This window comes from Rhinatrema bivittatum, chromosome 1 (assembly GCF_901001135.1).
Source record: "Rhinatrema bivittatum chromosome 1, aRhiBiv1.1, whole genome shotgun sequence".
Taxonomy (NCBI): domain Eukaryota; kingdom Metazoa; phylum Chordata; class Amphibia; order Gymnophiona; family Rhinatrematidae; genus Rhinatrema; species Rhinatrema bivittatum.
This window is the reverse complement of record NC_042615.1, coordinates 456,608,117-456,631,802: the sequence shown is the minus strand read 5'-3', so window position 1 is coordinate 456,631,802 and position 23,686 is coordinate 456,608,117. Positions and strand designations below refer to the sequence as shown.

Below are 23,686 nucleotides of genomic sequence, written 5' to 3'. Positions count from 1 at the left end.
GAGGAACTCGGCTCAATTTAAAGCCAACCATATACTTTATATATATTTATTTCAAAACAACATCTCATACAGTTTAACAAAAAGTGCTGAGTGCAATACATAATATCCCCGTTAAAAAACATACTCACATACACACCATACATACCCTCACATACCACCACATACTAAAAAACCCCACTAATACATAAATATTGCTAATGCCCCCCACTATATAACCCTAATGTTGCAATACATCCTTTATATTAAACATACACTGTTATTGCCGATACCAAGTATCTGTAATTGATTAACATGTATCAATCAACATATATTACAATGTACCAAATATCAGTTATTCATTAACATCTATTACATTGTATTATTTATAAAACACAGCTCTTAAATATCATATCAGATACAAAGTATCTACCATATTAACTCCATATTAACACAATAATTAATTCAATTTGTCCCATATGATATCTGGGACAAATTGAATTAATTATTGTGTTAATATGGAGTTAATATGGTAGATACTTTGTATCTGATATGATATTTAAGAGCTGTGTTTTATAAATAATACAATGTAATAGATGTTAATGAATAACTGATATTTGGTACATTGTAATATATGTTGATTGATACATGTTAATCAATTACAGATACTTGGTATCGGCAATAACAGTGTATGTTTAATATAAAGGATGTATTGCAACATTAGGGTTATATAGTGGGGGGCATTAGCAATATTTATGTATTAGTGGGGTTTTTTAGTATGTGGTGGTATGTGAGGGTATGTATGGTGTGTATGTGAGTATGTTTTTTAACGGGGATATTATGTATTGCACTCAGCACTTTTTGTTAAACTGTATGAGATGTTGTTTTGAAATAAATATATATAAAGTATATGGTTGGCTTTAAATTGAGCCGAGTTCCTCTGGGTTGTAATAATACAATGAGATTAACAGAGGGTGCACTTTAATATATAACCTGGTTTTGAATATGGACATCTTCCTTTTTAAAGAAGTAATAGCACAGCAAGTGAATCACAGGTTATCATTAGGAAGTGTATATCATGCAGAACTCATGCTCTCTAGTCATAAGGAGAAATCCAAGTCTAAATCAGTCAACACTCAATGTCCTTTATTTAGAAACCAATTAACTTCTGATATCAAAAGGAAATATTACCAAGAAATCCCTTTCAAACAACAGAATAAGTTGCATTTTGGATCTTTTCGTATTCTTCAGAATAGTGAGCATATTGCTCACCAAGAAGGGGCTGATTCAACTCTTCTCTGTTTCTTTTGCTTTGAATAGCACACGAAGTACCGGCAAACACCAGTGCAGCCAGAACCAATGCTGCCACTACTGTGAGCGTAACGATCTCTGTGACATTGAGGGCACGTCCTATTAGAAGAATAAAAAGAAATTAGGTTTCAGGGCTTCATCTGATTGACTGTAGCATAACACACTGTTGTTATCACATTTCAAAATAGTAGACATTATTTATTTATTTTTCTCTTATGCCTTTTCATTAGTAGCTGAAAGCGAGTTATATTCAGGTACAAAAGGTATTCCCTGTCCGCAATCGGCTTTCAATTAATAGTAATAATAGCTGTAGGTTACAGAGGAAGGTCATTTGAATCCCTCTGGCATTATGAAGGAGTAAGAAAACATCTTAAAGTATGGCATAAGCTTGAATTCAACACAAAGTGAACAGAGATGCTCTTGAGCCCCCAACACAAATCCCTACTTTTGTTTGTAAAAAGACTATGATTCCAGTCTAGTCATCTCAGGAAGAGAGACCAGAGGGGTTAGGCAACATCAATGAGTTTGGTCTGGTATTACATTTACAGGATGATGACAATGAGTACAGCAGTGCTACAAGTCAATTATTTCACATACCGTATAAAAATTAGGAACAATACATAATGAAAAACTTTCAAGAATCATGTAATCTGCTAAATTATAACATCTTGTCTTTGCTTTTTTCCTTATTTTGTTCCATCCTCATTTATGTTTTCATCTTGTATGTCCTCTCCTCATTCCTCTCTTGATATTTTTTCCATTTTATCTTTCTTTCTATGTTGAACTTTTCTGCATTTCTCCCTCCCTTTCCATCTAGCTCTCTGCTGTCAGTCTTGTGTATATCTCTCATCTCCATTTATCTCTTCTCATCTTTCTTTCTTCTTTTTTAAGCCCTCTCTTCTTTTCCTCTTTCCCAAATCCTTTATAAGATACTTATTCCTTTACTCACCAATACTGCCCCTCCTAGCTCCTTTATTTCTCTACTTGCCGTTAAGCCCGTAACAACGGGCTTGGTCCGTTTCCTTCCCACTCCCTCCCCCTCCTCTCATCCCCCTCTCACCCTCCCTCACCTCCCTTCCCCTCTCTCTCACCTCCCTCTCTCCCTCCCTCTCTCTCACCTTCCCTCCCTCCCTCTCACCTCCCTCTGTCACCTCCCTCCCTCTCTATCTCTCTCTCACCTTCCCTCTCACCACCTTCTCCTCCCGCTCCTGCCGGCAGATCTCGGGGGGGGGGGGTGTCACTCCCGCGCGCGGCGCTGCTTCTCCTGCCACTCCTGCCGGCAGATCTCGGGGGGGGTCACTCACGCGCGCACGGCGCTGCTTCTCCTGCCGGCAGATCTCGGGGGGGGGGGGGGGTGTGTCACTCGCGCGCGGCGCCTCTGCTCCTCCTCCCGCTCCTGCGGCCCCACCGCCATGTTTTTTGTTTCGGGCACGCACGGCTCTGACCAACGTGCTGGCCTGCACATGCGCGGTAGAGCTGCTCTCTACTGCGCATTTGCGGGCCGTCGGTCAGAGCCCGTTTATAAGGTAGATGTTCCTATCTAACATCCCTCTTTTTCCTTTATTTTCATGTCTCAGTTCTTTTTAGATTCCCAGTTCTCCATATCCCTCCTTCTCTTCTTTTTCCGTGGCATCCTTTCCTTCTTTCTCCCCTCCACCTTTCCTTTCTCCGACCCCCTGTTTCACCTCTTATTTTTTCCCACACTGCTCTCTTTTGCCTCTCTCATTTCTCTTCAAAAGCCATGTACGCTCAGCTTTCCTCTTTCTTTTACCCATGTTTCCAGACCTTGACAATTTCTGTCATTTCTCTAGCTCTTTTGCTCTCTATCACTCCCTCTGGTTCTAAATTGGCTAATTTGCCAACAGAACCTCTGAGTACATAACGAGCAGATCACATTTTCTAAGGATGCGCAAGGAAAACATATTTGATTTGGTTTGTTAGCCCTATTTATCTGGCTATCCTGCGCTAAATGTGCTTTCAATATCAGGCCCATGAAATTTTGTTTTTTCTTCTGTCAATTTAGTGTGCATTAAATAAAAAAGATGAGAAAACATTAACAAATATGAAAATCAACCACAAAACAATACAACATGAAACAATATTATTTGACCTGCACACCCATATCATGTAATTTGATTCAATCATGTGCTTAGCAGGAAATCATGACTGTCTGTCTGCAGCAGAGAACCGGAAGGCTCATCTGCATATTTCTCCCAGCAGCCCCAGCAGAGGGCTCCAGAGGACACCATGAGCAGTCTAGGCTTCAGCTTCAAGAGCCTCCACACTGTTTCCGGTGGTAGAGACCTTGAAGGCTTATTTGCATGTTTCCCAGCAGTTGAGAACTCCAGAGAACATTGTGAGCCATCTAGATTTCAACTTTTACAGCTCCAACAATGTTTCCAGCAGCAGAAAACTTGAAGGCTCATTTGCATACTTTTCCTAGCAGAGGATTCTAGAGGATACTGTGAGCTGCCTAGGTTTCAGCTTTCACAGCTTCCACTCTGTTTCCATCAGCACAGAAATGGAAGATTCATTTACCTACTTTTCCTGGCAGCCCAATCAGAGGACTCCAGAGGACACTGCAAGCCATGCAGGTTTCAACGTTTACAGCCTCTGCACTCATTCTAACAGAAAAGAACCTGAATGCACATTTGAATACTCCTCCAAGCAGAGGACTCCAGATAACACTGCAAGCTATCTAAGTTTCAGGTTTTGCAATGGCAATGGTGCATTGTAGTGAGTGCTGGCAAGGGCAGGAGCTAACACTGGCGTACAGTACTGGTAAGGACAGGAACAAAATCTTGAGTGCAGGCCAGAACTGGAACTGTGGCTTGAATGCTGACAAGACAGAAGAAGGACAGGACTGACAAGGACAGGATGCACAGAACAAGGAACACTGAACATAAAGGTCCAAAGGCTAGCTAGACAAAGGCATAGGGAAGAGAGAAGGCCTGAGAAGGCCACAGAGTTAGGCTAGGCAGAAGACCTGAGAAGGCCACAAGGCTAAATCTGGGCAGGAGGCCTGAGAAGGCCACAGGGCTAAGGCAAGGTAGAAGGCCTGAGAAGGCCACAGGGCAAGAAGAAAGAAGACCCGGAGGTCATAAGGCAAGGCAAGGGGTCAGGACAAACAGCCAAGGCAAACTCGATGCGAAGGCATCGAGGCAGGGAAGAGACAGGGTTATGTAGGGCTGAGGCTTGGATGTGGTGAAGGCAAGGATGAGGAGTTTGGCAAGGCAGGAGACCAGGTTTGCCAATGATGTCTTGTGGCTAGGAGGCTGCACCTCAGGCAGAATTGCATGAGCTATGAGACAATGATGTAAATAGCATGAAACGAAGCTCCGAGGAGACCTCTGCTGGCAGAGAGGCGTCATAGTCAGGGTTCGATGAGGCTGCTTAGCAGGTGAAATCATAACAGATGTAGGTACTACAGTTAAAATCACTCAACAGAAGCAACACCTCTCAGTAGTTAACTCACGCAAACACAGTGTGAACACTATAAGAGAGGGAAATAGTATCTTAACTATTCACCACAACCATACCGGAAACCAGGTGTTTCTGGGCTTTCCGGTTTTGCATTTTTCAGCGGTCTATTTAAAACAGGCGAGTTCGCCCGGTTGAACAAAGGCGTTTATCGCCATATTGTGTAGCTGAGCTTAATGATTCTGGCGGTCCGGTGAGTCTTTTACATTTTGTATATTGAGGATACATTGAATTATTTGTCATTTTCCAGATTGGATGGTGTTTAAGTATGATGTCTGTATCAACTTGTGAGCCTTTAAGCTTATACGGAGTTTATCATTTAAATGTCATCTGTGAGTATTTTGCTAGTGTGTGCGTGAGGGTTTGGATCTTGGTTTTATTAATTCTCATACACATTTTTCATATTGTTTCACAGGAACTGAACAAAAATAATATACCGGTGACACAGTGATCTGTCATCTTTATTCCCCTTGAAAAAGACTCCTTGTGAGTCGAAACATGGACCATGTCGGGGTGGATAATGGAAGTATACCTTTTTGATATTTGAATGACCACTTACGTGGCTAAATATTTGTTGATTATTAGTGGGTTACTAACCGGTAGCAAGTTACAGATTTTGAGTGACATATGAACTGTTTTGATAAAAATTGCACATTCATGGTTTAATAGATTATTTGATTTAAACATGTTCTTTGGAGTGAGGGTTGGGTAGACAGGAGACAATAAATGATTAAAAATTGTTTGAAGCTCACAGGCTGATTACTGCCTGCGGCCCATTGAGGGCGAGAGACAGCAGATCGAGAACTGATTGTGAGCACTTTGCCTATGATATTCTCTCCAGTCTAGTTTAATATATGGTTGTGGTAAATAGTTAAGATACTATTTCCCTCTCTTATAGTGTTCACACTGTGTTTGCGTGGGTACTACAGTTAATAAATACTATACTATGATTCATTTACAGTTGTACTCACTTAAAAGGAATATAGTAGGTAACCTGCTTTAATTTTATAAATACTTACCTGGCCACTGAACTTCATACATATATCCCAAATTTTCTGGTGCAGTTACAAACATTTCATTATTGGTAACTGGGGGCCAGAATGGCACCATATTATACTGTCGGTTATGTCCAATTGGGGCATTTTCCAATGGATAAAGTGATATATCTGTTTATACACACATAAATAAAATAGATTACGTTTCTGTCCTATTTATTTGCATTTCCTTATTCTAGTAATAATGTAAACATGTTTCAGACTGCCCTTGAAGTGCAGAAAAATTCTCATTTGAAGTAAATTCTCGTAAAACTTCAGAAGATGTGTGAATACAAATACTCTTCCCAGGATTTAAAAAATCCTACTAGCAAGCAACTTATAAGTATAATGACTCGTTAAAGGAAATAGCAATCCAGCAGACAGACACAGGCTGTACAAACACCGGTATTGTGAGAACAGTTTGATGAAGAGTGAGAAGAGGTTTCATCATTTGTCCACCAGCGCAGCTTATAGAAAATAATGGAACTTAGATGCAACAGGAGGTGGGGGATGGTAAATAGACCGCAAATAAAGCTCTCAGCTTTATAATGGTTTTATGATTCAAAATTTTATGGTATTTATTTCTATGGTTGCGCATGTTATACTATTGGCCAGCATGTGTCCAAATAAAAAACAAAACACTTTTTCCCATCTAAACAATCTTTATTCTGCATTCCTCCTTCACAGCTGTCCTCTCCATGAAGTGTCACAATTCACAAGGCACTAACCACATGCCTTTCCCCTGACTCATCATGCAATCGTTAACCTCCGCATTGCTGTCATGGTCTCAGTTTCACAAATCCCCCCTCCTACAGAAAACAGCAGGGCTGGGGCACAAAGCACTGGGGCTTCATCTATCCCACATCAGATTTACATCACCGCCTCACCTGCTCTGCATTCCCAGCAGCCATGCTTTGAGCAAGCTAACAATGCACTCGGTAGGAATCTCAGTCTTACCAGCATTATACCTTCTCAGCCATTCATCAAAGACTGCATCAGTGAAAGAGTGCAAAAGGACAAAAATAGGATCGTTGGGAGACAAATGAGTTTGTCCTCCAGTTCCATTCAGAAACAGATGAGCCAAATTATGAAGACTTCGAACTGAAGGGTTATACTTCCCAGAAGGGTTACTGTATCCTAGGAAAAAGAACAAAACATTTATAGCATTCGTATGACAGAAAAAAGCAGGGTAATGTCATTACTTTAGTACATGATTTGAATTTTGAGCCTCTGTGGGTCATAAAAAGCTTGCAATTTTTAATACTTCAGACTAATTTTTACAAGTCATTTTACCCCAATAAATTGGTTGTTTACGAATTGCTCACCAGACCTGACCCTCCTAAAAGCATGCATGGGGGATAAAGAACACATAAGACGCAGGCAGTCCCAGGTGCGTGTTTAAGGTAGAGGGAAGGTAATAACACACATACAGATTATTATTATATTTCAAATGTAGACAGGTTAAGGGTGATATTCAATGTTATTTAGCCAGGTGAGTTAAGACTTATCTGACTAAGTAGCGGTAGCTGACTCTCCAGCCCTGCTAAATGCCTGCAATTTTGCTGGATAACTCGTTATCTGCCTAAATAATTAGCCGGCTTAAGTGTCAGAGAGTCATGCACTTTCTTTTGAGGTTGATTTCTCTGCTTTCTCAGAACAGTCTGGGTCAGTCGCCCAGACTGTGGGGAGATCAGCTTTATTGGTCACTCATGCTAAGGAGAGCGCTAACCATTTCTAATGTTCCAGATGTGGTGAAAGAGATGCAGGCCAGGAGAAGAGTTTTTCTTTAAAAAAAAATCAAGGGTACTTGCACCTGGAGCTTCTTTCATATTGAATTTTCCATGCAAATGTTTAATTAAATTTCAGAGCGTTCAATATGTTTTCACTCATCCAGATCAGTTAGAAGCTTTTCTACAAAATAAGACTGTTCCTGTGGTAATTGGGGAAGCTGTTCCAACAAGCTAGGATGGGCTACTGATGTTAGTGGTGTGAATTTCTCACAAGAATGATTTTCTCTTAGCTTTCTCTCTCCTCAAGAAGTGGTCTAAATATGAAGATTGATATTCCCAGTATTTGTTTGAAGAATATCTTTATTGTTTTTTTTGTAAATTTATAAGATTGTCTTAAATCAAGAAGTTCTTGTAATGCTTTATTTATTTAAATTAAAAATAAAAGTTAAAAACAATTTCCAAAGCATGTGCATAATTTTTCTCTGAAAAAAAGCTATCTAAATACATTAGCAGACATAAATGTATGCAGATAGTTTTCCTAGGATAACTTTCAAAGAAAATATAAATGTGTACTTTCCCTTTGAAACTGCAAATTTACCAGGAAAAAATTACTTGCAGATTTTGTACCAATATGGGCAGTAATACATTTCCCCCTGTAATTTAGTAAGAAATGTGCCATTATAACTGGTAAAAGATTGTTAGAGATTTGTTCTCTATTAATTTTGACTTCAGTTCTGTAAAATTCAGAGCTTTGCATTAAATCAGGTAAAAGGATACATTTCTATAGAATGAGACACACATTTCTAAGAATAGCTTTACTATCTTTTGTGCAGGGTGATAAAATAATAATAATAATAAAAAAAACCAACTGCATTGGTCAATTTATTGGATTTTACAGAATTTAAGTGTTGAGGGGTGCCCATTTTTGCTTCTAAAATGGTAGCCCTGCCCTTTATAAAAATGTCAACATTGGCTTCAGTTGTCTGAGTGCCTCCAGTTGTGAGAGAAGTCTTACTAGTCCTTTCTCATCATGTGATGTCAGAGTGATAAGGAGGAATTCCACTACCCAATGGGAGGGGTATTGTGAGGGTATAAAACCCATGCCCCATGAAATGTGGGAAGGAGAACTAATGGGTAGGTAATAGAGGATTCTAAAATCTGGTGTTTGAGGGCCACTTCTTCACAGAGTGAAGAGGGGAAGATTTAGAGGAGACTGAAAAGAAGGATTCTAGGAGTGGAGGACCTAGGAGCTCAAAGTTTGAAAGGAAGAAGGCTTCTGATAAGAATCAGAATCTGAGGAGACCCAAGGGAGATAAGGAATCAGAGCTGTGGATGAACATAAAGGAAAGGTGCCAGAGGAGGGGCAGCATAATTGGGAAAATTCACAGAGTCAAAGACTGATCCCACAAATATTAACCAGACTCCAGAGAGAGAGAGAGGGAGAGAGAGGGGGAGAAAGAGAGGAACCTTTAAGAATATGATTTCCATCACATAAAGGTACTGGGAGGGTCCAGGAAAAGGACAAGGATATGAGAAAATGAAGAGATTGAATTTGGATTATTATGATCCTTTTGGGACTTTCTGTTACTGTGGTTCACTATGAAGTGGTTGACTCTTTTGAATTGGTTTTCAAGGCACCAGTTTTCTTCAGTAAAGATTATATTTTGAACACCCATTGGAGTGAAGCATGGTTTGTGGTGTGTTAGAAGCTAATGTGCAGTACAACCTCAGAGAGGTAAAAACTAGAGATATGTTTTCGGCCCGCCACAGGAAATTTCGTATTTCTCGCGGTTCGGGCCTTTGTAATTCGGGGGACCTGAATTTCGGGTTAGTGCACACTAACTCAAAAACCAAATTTTCCCGAGAGCAGGACGAATTAGGCAATTTTGTTAAAATGTCCTAATTCGTCCTAAACAATTGCACATCCCTAGTAAAAACCCTAAGGCCATGCCACTGAATATATCTGGCTATCTCAAAGTTAGCTGGATAAGTTTATCTAGCTAACTTTAGGATAGGGCTAAGGACTGACCAGAGTTAGCAGCACAACTTATTTCATTTAACTATTCCCAGTTACACCCCTGGAACACTTATTATATCTGGCTAGAATTTAGCCAGAGAAGTGCCTAAATCTTAATTTATCTCAATAATTTCTGAATTATCGAGCTAAATGCTTTTGAATATGATCTTCATTATTAGTTATTCATTTTCCTTTAAAGTCAATGGGGGAAGCAATACCTTCTATTTTTCACTCTTGAGTTGGGTTTTCAATAAAATTTAGGAAAACTTGCAAGCAGGCATCATCAGCAGAAAGAACAGCATTCTGAGAGAGTGGAACAAAGTTACACCAAGAGTGGCATGAATAGTCCAAGTCATCTTAAAGGATGATTGGTTCTTACCTGCTAATTTTTTGTTCCTAAAGTCCCACAGATCAGTCCAGGTGCATAGGTTTTTCTCCCCTACCAGCAGATGGAGTCACAGAAGAAAAGATTTACTGACACTGAGCCACTTAAGTTAGTGTTCCATCTGCAGTCCCTCAGTATTACTCTGTACCCAAGTGAAGATACAATAATCCTATTAATAACCTCCCCCCCCCACCCCCCCAACACACACACACTTTCAAAAGAACAGAAGGAAGGTACGCTCAGCATACCAAGCACCTAAACTATAAAGGACTTTGAAAACTCACAGTAACAACAAACATAATCATATATACAACTGTATTAGAGCAGTGTTTCCAGAGAGGAAAACAAGGATCCAAATTTGGAAAGGTAGGAAGCTCCACCATTTGACTTAGGTAAAACAAAGATACCACTTTTGTCAAAAATGAAGGTACCATGCAAAGAGATACTCCATCCACAGAAACCTGAAGAAAGGGATCCCTACAAGGGAAGGTCTGAAGCTCCAAAATACACCTGGATAAACAAATTTCAACCCAGAAGACTACCGTTAGCATAAGGTCCTTCAGCGACACTTTACTAATTGGCTCAAAAGGAGGAAGACAGAGAACCTGCAAAACCAAATTAAGAATCCATGATGGAAATATTCGCCTCACCAGAGGCCTCAAATGATTCACCCCTTTAAGAAATGGCACCACATCCAGATGAAATGCCAGGGAAAACCCTTGCACTTTTCCTCTAAAATAGGCCAAAGCTGCCACCTGGACTTGTAGAAAATTGAAAGCTAGCTCTCCTGTAAAAACACCAGAATGTGAGGAATCGATGCACAAAGAGGAGCAATTCCTTCTGCCACGTACCAGACCTCAAATACCTTCCAAAATCTTACATACGCCAAGGACGTGGAAGGTCTATGAGCCTGAAGCATTGTAGAGATGACTTCCTCCAAAAATCCCTTCAATTTCAAGTGATTACTTTCAAAAGCCAAGCTGTGAGGCAAAAATTAGCCACTTGTTCCAGGAAAATTAGCCTCTAATGAAACAGCCTGGGAAGTTGCTTGTTACGAAGAGGACCGTCCATTTCCAGATTGATTAAATCTACAAAATACAGTTGGCATGGTCACTCCAGAGGGATGAGAATCACCTTTCCTAGATGAGTCTTGATACCCTGCCTATTAGTGGCCAGGGAGGAAACACGTACAAAAGGAGCTTGCACGACAATGGGTGAAACAGAACATGCAGGCTTTCTGCTCTAATTTGCCTCCTGAGACTGAAATAGTGACGGTTTTTGATGTTTTACTTTGACATCATCAAATGCAGCTGGGGATGTCCTCACCTGGAGCAAATTAGAACCATAGCCTCTTCTGTGAGCTCCCATTCCTCGTGTTCCAACATTTGTCTGCTTAGAAAATTCACATGAACATTGTCTACTCCAGCTACATGAGAAGTTGCCAGGGCCACCAGATGCTGTTTTGCCCATTGTCTGACAGAACTCTCACCGCTGTGAACTGCTCTCATTTCCAAACAATTGGTAGACCACAATTCCTCTTCCGGTGACCACATTCCATGTGTCATTCACGCCTGATAGATGGCACCCCCAACCTTTCAGACTGCCATCGGTGTCACTACCATCCAATCCTGGATCTCCAGTTCTATTTCTCACTCCAATTTGACCTGAGAAAGCCATCTGGAGAGTCAGGACCTGGATTTCCCCTGTAGTGGTGGGCGGAGCTGAAAGTCTTATGACTGAGGGTTCAAATGGGCAGGAGTAATTTATGAAGAGGTTATATATTTGCAAACACCCAGGGAGCTAGATTTAGCATAGATGCCATAGAATCCAGGACCTGCAAATAAACATAGACTCTGAGTACCAGAAGCCGCAACAACCTCTGGATTTACATCTGCAATTTCAGCACTCTCTCTTTCATAGAAAACACCTTGCCTAGGATGGTGTCGAACTAGGCCCTCAGATACTCCAATAATTGGGTTGAAATTACATAGAAACATAGAAATGATGGCAGAAAAAGACCAATCGGCCCATCTAGTCTGCCCAGCATTAAGTTGCTCTTTGCCAGATTCACAATCCAGCCCAGAATCTGCAACTGCTGCATGACACATTGAATTGAGTAGTGACAGAAGTCCTTTGATTTTGCCTGAACCAGCCAGTCATCCAGATAGGGATGTACCAAGATGCCTTCTCTCTGAATATTGGCAGTTAACACTACCATCACCCTGTTAAATGTCTGAGGCGCTGTCATCAGACCGAACAGCAGGGCACAGAATTGAAAATGCTTGACCAACACAACAAAGCATAGGAATTTCTGATGCTCTTCCCAAATGAGAATATGTAGCTATACATCCATAAGATCGAGAGAAGCCAGGAACTCCCCTTTGTGGACTGCTGCAAAGACCAAAGGAAGAGTATACATCCAAAACCACAGAACCTTGAGGGCTGAATTTATCTTCTTTAGATCTAGAATGGGCTGATAGGTACCTTCCTTCTTCAGAATCATGAAATACATGGAATATCTTCCTTTGTCCCATTCTTCTGGAGGGTCAAGTACTATTATTTCTAGCTGATGCAGCTGAATGAAAGTGGAATGAATAATCTTGTTTTGCGCCTGATGCACAGGGTGAGATCAGAAAATCTTTGAGTATTGGCTGAGCAATAAGGCATAACTTTCTCTTATGACCATCAGTACCCACTAGTCTGTAGTTATCTTGGTCCACTCCTCATAAAACAGGCCCAAACATCCCCCGATGGGCACTGGGGAAGAGGCCACTGGGGAAGAGTGGACCAGCCATGTTTCATTATGGGCCCTTACTACCTCTGGTTCCTTGACTGAAGGACTGTGCCTTGTTAAACCCTTGCTTCTGAAAGAAGAAACCCCTACCTGGGTGATATCTCCTCATATCCCTGTATTTTTGCTGGGGCTGGAAAGCCTTCTCCTTTTCATCTTGTCCTGGGCAAATTTATTCCCCTTTTGACTTGCCTAAATGTTTCACCAGCTTTTCCAGATCCTCACCAAACAAAACATTGCCTTTAATTAAATTGAAGTTTGCCCAGCTGGGACTTGGACCAGACATCCGCTAACCAATTATGTAATCATAGGAGCCTCCTATATGAAACCGCTGACACCATATTCTGGGCTGATGTGTGCAGCAAATCATATAAGGCATCCACAATATAGGCTACCCAGCATCTAAACATTTCGTCTACTTGGCTGAAAAAGAAGGGTCCACTCCCTTCACTTGCAGTTGCTGCAACCAGCACAAGCAGGCTCGTATAATGAAACTACTGCATACTACTGCCTATATGCCCAACACTAAAACCTCAGCCATTCTCTTGAGATGTATCTCCAACTTCCAGTCTTGAGCATCCTTGAGAGCAGCTGACCCCACCACCGGAATGGAAGTCTTCTTGGTCACCACCAAGACTGTTGCACCTATCTTAGGTAGCTTTAAAAGCTCAAATGCATCCTCTGGCATTGGGTAAATTATTTCTCTTGGGTTGATCAGTACTAGGAAGAACTATATCTTTAAAAAAGAAAAAAGATAACAAGGGAAAGACAATGCTGGTGAGGTAGATGTGAGAGACTTTGCCATAGCTCTACCAAAGCTTAGGCCAGCCTCTGGAGTATCCCACTCCCTGACGACCAGCTTCTTGACTGTCTCATGGAAGAGAAGGACTTTCATCTGACCCCACAGACCTTCCATGACAGGGTCTAGTCCTTCATGATCAAACTCTTCCTGTGTCTCCTTAATCCCAAATTCCTTCAACATCTGGGGAATGAGAGGAAACAATTCCTTTTTTTGGAATAGCCTGAACACCCTGGGGTCATCCCCATCTGCCACAGGGACTTCTCCCTGACCTAAGAAATCACTGTCCTCCTCCTCATCAGCCAGAGGCACCGATGCCAGATCTTTGTAACCCTCAGAACCCTCCAGTGCTCCCCCAGTATGCTGTTGCTGACTGGGAGTACGTAGGGGAGCTCTGGACCCCCCGAGGAACCCATGAGGAGGAAAATTTTCTTAGTCTTCCTCTGCATTAACAGCACAGGAGGAAAAGGCCTCTGCTGAATCAGACTCATCTTCCGAAGATCCTTTAGCCTTCAGACTGATCCTGGTCACTGTTGAGGTCAGGTACAGCCGGAGACAATGAAGGTGGAGAAGCAGGCCCTGCACCATGGGAACCAATTCCAAAATCGCCACGGTTTCTGTGCTGCAGGAGAAAGCAGTCTTCACCAACTCAGATGACTGAGACCTCTTCCCCTCCAAAGAAGCAATCTTAAGCCCGAGGTGCTTTCCCCACTGGTCACGCAATGACTGCACAAGCCTGCTGCACTTAAACGTGATTTAGTGACAGCATAGGATTGGCAGTGTTTCCTGCGCTCAGTAGTCCATGCTATTGGGTCGTGGAGAACTCTCCCGATGTCAGTGCCCAGATCCGTGGTAGATTCAGAAGAACTCTGGCCCCCCCCCTCCCAATACCGCAGCAGCTGACTTGCTGCCCAGCAGGATGGCTCCCCAAGTCTCTCACATCTGCCTCCCCAGCATTGTCTTTCCCTTGTTATCTTTTTTTCTTTTTTAAAGATATAGTACTTCCTAGTACTGATCAACTTAAGAGAAATAATGGCAAAAAAAAATGGCTGCTTTCCTGATGCCGATGCTGTCTTTGTCCAGCCAGGGAAAATAGTGTGTGAGAGAGAGAGCCACATGGAAAAAAAGAAGGAGTCAGACCACAGTCACCAGGTGCCGACCACATAAGGGTTACCAACCCCCTGCATGCTCTACTGAAACAAGAAGATGGCCTTTCATGGACCTAACACCCCTGGGAGCAATTTTCCTGTTGTCTTCAATTTCCTTTTTTTTTTTCAACTCCAGACTACAGGTTTTACAGCTCTACCATTTGTTGGAGACAGAGAAATACTGAGGGACTTCAGGTGACACACTAATTTAAGTGGCTCAGTGTCTGTAAAGCTTTTCTTCCTGTCTCTATCTGCTGGTTGAGAAGAAAAACCCATGCATCTGGACTGATCTGAGGGGGAAATAGGAATGGGATGAAGGAGACCAAACAGAGATATGCACACCCCAAGGTACTGTGAGAGGGGCAAAGCAGCACCCAATAGTGACAAGAACATTTCAAGGCTTCAAAACAGGGGCAAAGTGCACTAACAATACTGGCATCAACACCCTAAGGCAGCAAAAGAGGATCAAAGTAACAGTGACAGGAATATCCCTAGGTACCATGAGAGTATCAAAGCTGCACAAACAGTGACATGAATACCCCGTGGCACAAAAAGAGGGGCAAAGGGCACCAACAGTGGCATGAACACTCCAAAGCTGGGCTTCCAGTGGTGAAATTCATCCTACCCTCTGTTTCCTCCATTGCTCCGTCTCCTGGGGGCAGTTACTTCCTGGTCCCTACCAGGAAGCCGTTCTCCACTGCCCCAGGACAAGGGTCCACCCCCGAGCGCAACATCCATGTCAATCTCAGGCTGTGAAACTCCTTTCACAGAGTCAAAGGCAAAGAGAACAGCACCCAACATTAGAGCAGGCTGAAAGAGCTGAATATCACTGTTTGTCAAAGCTGTGTTTACTGTGGGTGAGAAGGGGGAAACACCTACAGTTTTCCTTTTTGTTTGATCATCAGGAAATCGGGTAAAAAGAAAATAGAATTAACAGTGACAAAAAGCTCCTCACAGCATGTCTTCCTAGGACACCATCTTGGATTACCCTCCCCTTTTATAGACGTTTCTGATTGCATAATTTTACTGTGGAATTTTCTCTACTAATTTGCAGCAAATTAAACATTTGGGGAAAAGATGTGCTACTATAAAATTGTCAAAGCAAAAGAATTTGTAGACTTTTAGCACATTTTTGCCCAACCTGATGAGCCTCTTGCATTGTTAATTGTATAGATCAAAGCCATTATATTTACTATTCCGTGCCAAATGTATTAATTGGGAACTATTTGTAAGTACTGTTCACCCCCCCCCCCCCCCACTTCTTCCTTTGGTCTGTTTGTATATCACAATAAAACTCTGCTCTGATTTCTGACCTCTGTCTTATTTTTAATTTGAGTTTAATTACCTTCAACTGTGTTACGAAAACTTTCTGAAGAATTGGAATAATATGGTGGTGTGTCAAATAAACCAACTTCTAAGCAGATAGCAATATCCTGTGGCTCAGGGAGACGCTGGACCATTGGTCTAGCTGTGTTTCCAGCAGGATTTCGTCGAATGGGTCCACCCTCTGTACCTGATAGAGAATAAATTTAAAGGATGTAAATGTCAATGAAAACAGAAAAAATTGATTTTTTTTTTTTTTTAAAAAGCTTTATGTACAGAGGTGATAATTTAAAGAGGCAATGTAACAGAGATGCTAAATCAAATTCATCATTTATACCTAGATAAAATAGTGGACTTGCTTTGTTAGTCTAGGTTACTAAAAGGAAATGTATTTGCCATGTTAGCTCACTTCAGTTTCTGTTTGGAGTTAAGAACATAAAAACATAAGAAAGTGCTATACTGGGTCAGACCAAGGGTCCATCAAACCCAGCATCCTGTTTCTAACAGTGGCAAATCCAGGCCTCAAGTACCTGGCAGGTACCCAAACTGAATAGATCCCATGCTACTGATGCCAGTAATAGCAGTTGCTGGCTATTCCATAAGTCAACTTGAATTTATCCAAACATTTTTTAAACCCAGCTACACTAACTGCACTAACCACATCCTCTGGCAACAAATTCCAGAGCTTAATTGAGCATTGAGAGAAAAATAATTTTCTCCAATTAGTTTTAAAAGAGATACTTGTTAACTTCATGGAGTGCCCCCTGGTCCTTCAATTATCCGAAAGAGTAAATAACCAATTAACATTTACCCTTTCTTGATCTCTCATGATTTTAAAGACCCTTCATATCCTTCCCTCAGCCATCTCTTCTCCAAGCTGAACAGCCTTAACCTCTATAGGCTTTTCTCATAGGGGAGCTGTTCCCTAAAAGGCTAGAGGATGGGAATAAATAAAAAAGCTAAACCAGCACAGAGTCACAGTTACTACCCTTAAGAGAAACATGGGGGCAATCTGCATGGAGTGGCAGTTACTACCTTGGGAAGCTTGCTGGGCAGACTAGATGGACCATTTTGGTCTTTTTCTGCTGTCATTACTATGATAAGGTTCCATCCTCTTTAACATTTTGGTTGCCCTTCTCCGTACCTTCTCCAGTGCAACTATATCTTTTTTGAGATGTGGCGACCAGAATTGTACACAGTACTCAAGGTGCAGTCTCACCATGGAGTTATACAGAGACATTATGACATTTTCCATTTTATTCACCATTTCCTTCCTAATAATTCCTAATATTCTGTTTGCTTCTTTGACTGCTGCAGGACTCGGAGCTAACAATTTCAAAGTATTAATCACTATGACGCCTAGATCTCTTTCCTGGGTGGTAGCTCCTAATATGGAACCTAACATCGTGTAACTACAGCATAGGTTATTTTTCCCTATATGCAACACCTTGCACTTGTCCACATTTAATTTCATCTGCCATTTGGATGCCCAATCTTCCAGTCTTGCAAGGTCCTCCTGCAATTTATCACAATCCTCTTGTGTTTTAACTACTCTGAATAATTTTGTATCATCTGGGAATTAGATTACCTCACTCATTGTATTCCTTTCCAGATCATTTTTAAATATATTGAAAAGCAGCGGTCCAAGTACAGATCCCTGAGACACTCCACTTTTTGCCCTTTTCTACTGATAAAACTTTCCATTTAATCCTACTCACTCTTTCCTGACTTTTAAACAGTTTGTAATCTATGAAAGGACATAGCCTCCTATCCCATTTATTTTAATTTTCATAGAAGCCTCTTATGAGGGAATTTGTCAAATGCCTTCTGAAATTCCAAATACACAACATCTACCAGTTCATCTATATCCACATGCTTTTAACCCTTCAAAAAAATGAAGCAGATTTGTGAGGCAAGACTTCCTTTGGGCAAATCCATGCTGACTGTGTTCCATTAAACCATGTCTTTCTATATGTTCTGTGATTTTGATCTTTTGAATAGTTTCCACTCTTTTTTCCTGGTACTGAAGTCAGGATCTCTGGTCTATAGTTTCCTGGATCGCCCCTGGATCCCTTTTTAAATATTGGGGTTACATTGGCTATCCTCCAGTCTTCAGGTACAATGGATGATTTTAATGATAGGTTACAAATATTAACTAATAGATCTGCAATTTCATTTTTTAGTTTCTTCAGAATCCTGGGGTGCGTACCATCAGGTCTAGGTGATTTGCTACTCTTTAGTTTGTCAATCTGGCCTACTACATCTTCCAGGTTCACAGTGATTTGGTTCAGTTCATCTAACTCATCAACCTTGAAAACTATCTCTGAAACTGGTATCTCCCCAGCATTCTCATAAGTAAACACAGAAGCAAAGAATTAATTTAGTCTTTTTGCAATGGCTTTATCTTCCCTAAGAGCCCCTTTAACCCCTCAGTCATCTAACGGGCCAACTTCATTTCAAATTCTCTCTTAGCCTGCCTTATCAATGTTTTACACTTAACTTGACAATGCTTATGCTTTTTCGTGTTTTCTTCAGATGGATCTTTCTTCCAGTGTTTGAAAGATTTTTTTTTTGGCTAAAATATTCTCTTTCAGTTCAACTTTTAACTATGCTGGTAATCATATTGGGCCAGATTTTAAATGCCCTGTGTGTGTAAATCCAGCCTGATTTATGTGCGCAGGGCCCTCGTGCGCCGGCATGCCTATTTTGCATAGGCTGCCGGCGCGTGCAGAGCCCTGGGACGCGCGTAAGTCCCAGGGCTTCGTAAAAGGGGCGTGTTGGGAGCATTCTGAAAATGACGTGGCATTTCGGGGGCGTGACGTGGCATTTTGGGGGCGGGCCCGGGGGCGTGGTGCTGGCCCAGGGGTGTGGTCGAGGCCTCCGGACCAGCCCCCGGGTCAGGTGATGGTGCGCCAGCAGCTCGCTGGCGCGCGCAGATTTACATCTGCTTTCAGCAGGCGTAAATCTGCCAACAAAGGTAAGGGGGGGTTTAGATAGGGCCGGGGGGGGGGGGGGGTTAGGTAGGGGATTGGAGGGGAGGGGAAGGTAGGGGGAGGGCGAAGGAAAGTTCCCTCCGAGGCTGCTCCGAATTCGGAGCGGCCTCGGAGGGAACAGGCAGCGCGCGCTGGGCTCAGCGCGCGCAGGTTGCACAAATGTGCACCCCCTTGCTCGTGCCGACCCCGGATTTTATAAGATACGCGCAGCTACGCGCGTATCTTATAAAATCCAGCGTACTTTTGTTCACTTTGAACAAAAGTACGCAGGCAAAAGTACGCAGGCAAAATTATAAAATCTACCCCTTTGCCTTCATTCCACCTTTCTTAATGTGTGGAATACTTCTGCTTCTAAGATTGTATTTTTAAACAATGTCCACACCTGTTGTACACTTTTAACCTTTGCAGCTGCACCTTTCAGTTTTTTCTAACTATTTTCCTCATTTTATCAAAGTTTCCTTTTAGAAAATGTAGTGTTACATCTATAGGTTTACATATTACCCCCTTCCAGTCATTAGTTCAAATTTGATCATGTTATGATCACTATTGCCAAGTGCCCCGCCACCATTACCTCTCTCCAGCCTTGTCTCTCCAGCCTTGCCTCATCCAGTTTTGTCTTTTCTACCCTTCCTTGTCCAGCCTCATCCTGTCCATCTTGTCCAGTATCTTCTGTGTGTCTTTATCCACCGTTGGCCTGACTCTCTGTACTTGACCACTTTCCTAGGCCTGACCACTATTACCTGCCACCTTCCCTGACCTTGGCCTGACTCCAATTCCATTTGTATGCTGCCTGTCCTGACTCCAGTGTGCCCTTTGGACTCTGACTCTCTTCACTACCCTAGGGACCCGCCTAAGTCTTGCCAGCCACCAGAACTCAAGGGCTCAACCTGTGGAGGAGGCAACTGGTATATGTGAAACTCAAGACTGTCCCACTACAGGCACATTCTCCAGTTGCTTAGGAGGTATGCCTATGAGGTTGTGTAAAGGCAGCACAAAGGACTCACACCCTCACTACCCATCACATTTTGTTGAGTACATGAGCTTGGCAGACTCGCCACCAGTCTATGCTATCGCTGGCTTAATACACCAGCTCCAACAGTAGCAGAATCAGCTGAATAATATGGCTGGGTACTTTGAGGGCATGGTGGCCCAGACTCACCTGTAATACACATTATATGCCTTCACCTCCAAGGTACAGTGGAGATCTAATTAAATGTAGAGGCTTTCTAAAACAATGCTGGATACATTTCGAATTTCAGGCACCCCTGTTTCCAAAAGATTGAGTAAAGATGACTTATATTCTCTTGTTGTTGGGCGGTTTTGCCCTGGCCTGGACCTCACCCTTTTGGGAAAGGGATGATCCACTCTTGGGAAATCTGATGCGCTTCCTGCAAGAATTCTGGCAAATTTTCAATAAGCCTGGTCGCACGGCTTTCAAGGCATCCAAACTCCAGCAGATTAGACAAGGCTCTCAGTCTATGGGGGAGTACACAGTGCAATTCCATACCCTGGCTTCCGAACTTCAGTAGGGGCAGTGACAGCTTAGTTGCAATTTTCAGGCAAGGACCCTTGGAGTGCATTTGCAGTATTCTGCTATCTGATGGGAGGAGCAATCAGATAGGAGTTAGCAATCTGTTAGGAAAGCTCTGTGTTAGATCTGGGAGTTAACAATCTGTAATGAATCTCCATGAGGAGTTTAGCAATCTGATGTAGTTGTGGGTGGATCCCTGGGCCGGTGGTAGATGACCACGCCCCCGGGAGGATATCCCGAGAGGGACCACCAGCTAGGCTTGAGTATGGAGACAGACACACATTAGTTCTTTTATTAAACAGGTTTTTGAAACCACCAGAGGTGGCAGTAGTGAGCTGATATGCCCGGCAGGGCTGTAGTCCCTCAGGTACTGGAACAGCGATCCAGGATGGCTGAGCTGTCGAGAAACTGTAGAAAAGTGAGTAGACAGAGTAGGCAGAGTTCATGAACAGAGCTAGATGACAAAACTCACATAAGGTCTCAAGGAAGCTCAGGTGCTGGAAAGATTTAGGCCCTCAAGGAGCGAGTACCAGTTCCTATCTGTAATCTGAAAGTAAAGAAAAGAGCGAGGCCCCCAGGTAAGTCCGAGGAGGCAGAGTAGCATGGGGGGAGTAGTCCGTAGGTAGCGAGACACATTCCCAATCCAACCCCTTGCTAACTCAGTTAGATAGCGAAATAGAGACCTTTAAATATTGGAAGCGGATGACATCTTCTCAGGGGGATGCCCCTGAGGTTCGCGCCCTTGCTGGTACTTCAATCAGCACGCGCACTCTAGGTCTTCAGGCAACATGGTGGATCTGCAATGTCGAGCTGGTCCGGGGACGCCAGAGGGAAACGGCATGGAGACGCCGCGGCAGCCAGCCGACCATCAGACCCAGAGGGAGTCGCCACAGAGGTAAAGAGGGCGGAGTGAGGATGTCGAGCAGCGATGGTTGCAACAGCATTAAAGATGAGATGTCTGCCCAGGACCTGCCAGATACCTTGGAGATCTTAATTAGCCTAGCATACGGTTAGACCTGGGTTCCAGGAAAGGGCCAGAGAGAGAAGAGCTCAGCTCGCTGTACCATCCACATTTTCAGTTAATTTCCAGCACCTGGTGACCTTCTGCTCTCCTCCAAAATTGGGATGAGCAGCAATAGAGGCCATGCAGGTGGACCACATCAAGCTGTCAGGTGAGAAGAAGCAGAGGCGTCATAACTAGGGATGTGAATTGTTTATCTGACGATGGAAAATATCATCCAATATTTTCAATATCGTCAGATATCGGGGGGGTCCCCGATAGCGATAGGAAACCCCACAATTAATTTAGTGGGTTTTCTTATCATTATGGGGGGGGGGGGGGGCGGGAAGAAAGGACACAACCTAAAAACATAACCTGACCCTTTAAAATGAGTTTGTTAGTATCCCCCACCCTCCGGACCCCCCAAAAAAATTTGTAAATACCTGGTGGTTCAGCGGGGGTCCCGGGAGCATTCTCCCGCACTCGGGCTGTCGGCTGCCACTAATCAAAATGGCACCGATGGCCCTTTGCTCTTACCATGTGACAGGGGCTATCGGTGCCATTGGTCGGCCCCTGTCACATGGTAGGTGCACTGGATGGCCCGCACCATTTTTAAAGATGGCGCCGGCTGTCCATTGCTCCTACCATGTGACAGGGACTGGCCAATGGCACGGATACCCTGTCACATGCTAAGGGCAAAAGGCCATCGGCGCCATTTTGTTTACTGGCAGCCGACGGCCCGAGCGTGGGAGTGGGGGGGTCCGGAGGGTGGGGGGATACTAACAAACTCATTTTAAAGAGTCGGCTGTATTTTTTGGTTATCGGCTCGGGCACAGCCGATAAAAAAAAACCCGATCGGACTGCAAGAAACAAATTTCACGATGTGAATCGGAACCGGAATCAGAACCGATACCGGTTCCGATTCACATCTCTAGTCGTAACATAAATCTATGCTTATATTGTGCTGCTTTTGGGCATTTCACAGGTCCCTCCCCAAATAAGCTGAGAGAACACCCTAGGTCACCCTTGCACCTCTCCACAGCTGCTAGTACCAGTGCATCTCTATCTTGGGAACATTCTTGTTGTTGCTCTTGCCTTCCTGGATTCAATGCTGGTGGCAGCTTCTTCCATGAGGCTCTGGTCCATCATTACCAGATACCAAAATTTCTTTCAATATTCCCCTCTCAATCTCATCTTTATATGGATCACCCCTGCCTGGACAGGTTATAAGAGCCACTGTATCATTTACATGCAAACAGGTATTCTGCATGGACAACAAATCAGTCCCTACATGTTGCTTAAAGCAGCCAATGCAGTCTTCTTTGACCTGCTGTGGTACAGGCTCCATCAGCCCCACATTGATTGGACCATGTTACAAGTTGCCGAAAGGGACCCCAGCTGTCATGAGCAATGCCTCAACAAAGTTTTGCCTGTGGTACCCTTGGCTCAGACAGCTACTTCAGAGCTCCTGGGACTGCCATCCCAATATACGGAGTTTGCAGATGTGTTCAATAAACAGCAAGCAGAGGTCCTGCTGCCTCATCATGCTCTCCATAGACTTGGTTTTCGGCAAGGTTACAGCCAGAGGCAGAGTATACCTGCTCTCTGTCTCAGAAATAGAGGCTATGACCAAATATATTAAAGAGAATTTGGACAGAGGCTTTATCTGCCCCTAATTTTCATCTGATGGGGCTAGATTCTTCTTTGTAGGGAAGAAGGATGGATCATTATGGCCCTGTATTGACTATTGTGAACTTAGCTCCATTGTCAAGAAGAAACGCTATCCTCTTCCCCAGATCTCCGAGCTCTTTGACTGTCTTTGGGGCATGCAGATATTTACCATACTAGACCTTCAGGGAGCATACAACCTGATAAGAATCCGAGAAAGTGATAAATGGAAGACCGCCTTTAACAACCATGACAGAGACTATGAATATCTAGTGATGCACTTCAGGTTATACAATATTCCTGCAGTCTTTCAATTTATTTATTTTTATTTATTTAACATTTTTATATACCGACCTTCATGAAAGAAATTCATATCAGATCGGTTTACAAATAACATGAGGGGAATAACAAAGTCAACCATATAACAAGAAATGAAAGTTACATATAACAAGGGGTATTAACCTGGAGGGCTAGGATAGCCGGAGCGATAGAAGGCATAA

At 42.9% G+C, this 23,686-nt stretch overlaps 1 protein-coding gene across 1 annotated transcript in view; it reads right to left on the bottom strand.

The window, feature by feature from the left end:
* Positions 1 to 1,119: 1,119 nt before the first annotated feature.
* TYRP1 (tyrosinase related protein 1) overlaps positions 1,120 to 23,686 on the bottom strand; it is a 43,741-nt gene continuing 21,174 nt past the window's right edge. The window contains exons 5-8 of the mRNA XM_029605464.1: positions 16,017 to 16,184; positions 6,759 to 6,938; positions 5,787 to 5,933; positions 1,120 to 1,386 (exon numbers count right to left, since the gene is read on the bottom strand). Coding sequence (XP_029461324.1) covers positions 1,181 to 1,386; positions 5,787 to 5,933; positions 6,759 to 6,938; positions 16,017 to 16,184 — 701 coding nt within the window. The 3' untranslated portion in view covers positions 1,120 to 1,180. The remainder of the gene's footprint in view (positions 1,387 to 5,786; positions 5,934 to 6,758; positions 6,939 to 16,016; positions 16,185 to 23,686) is intronic.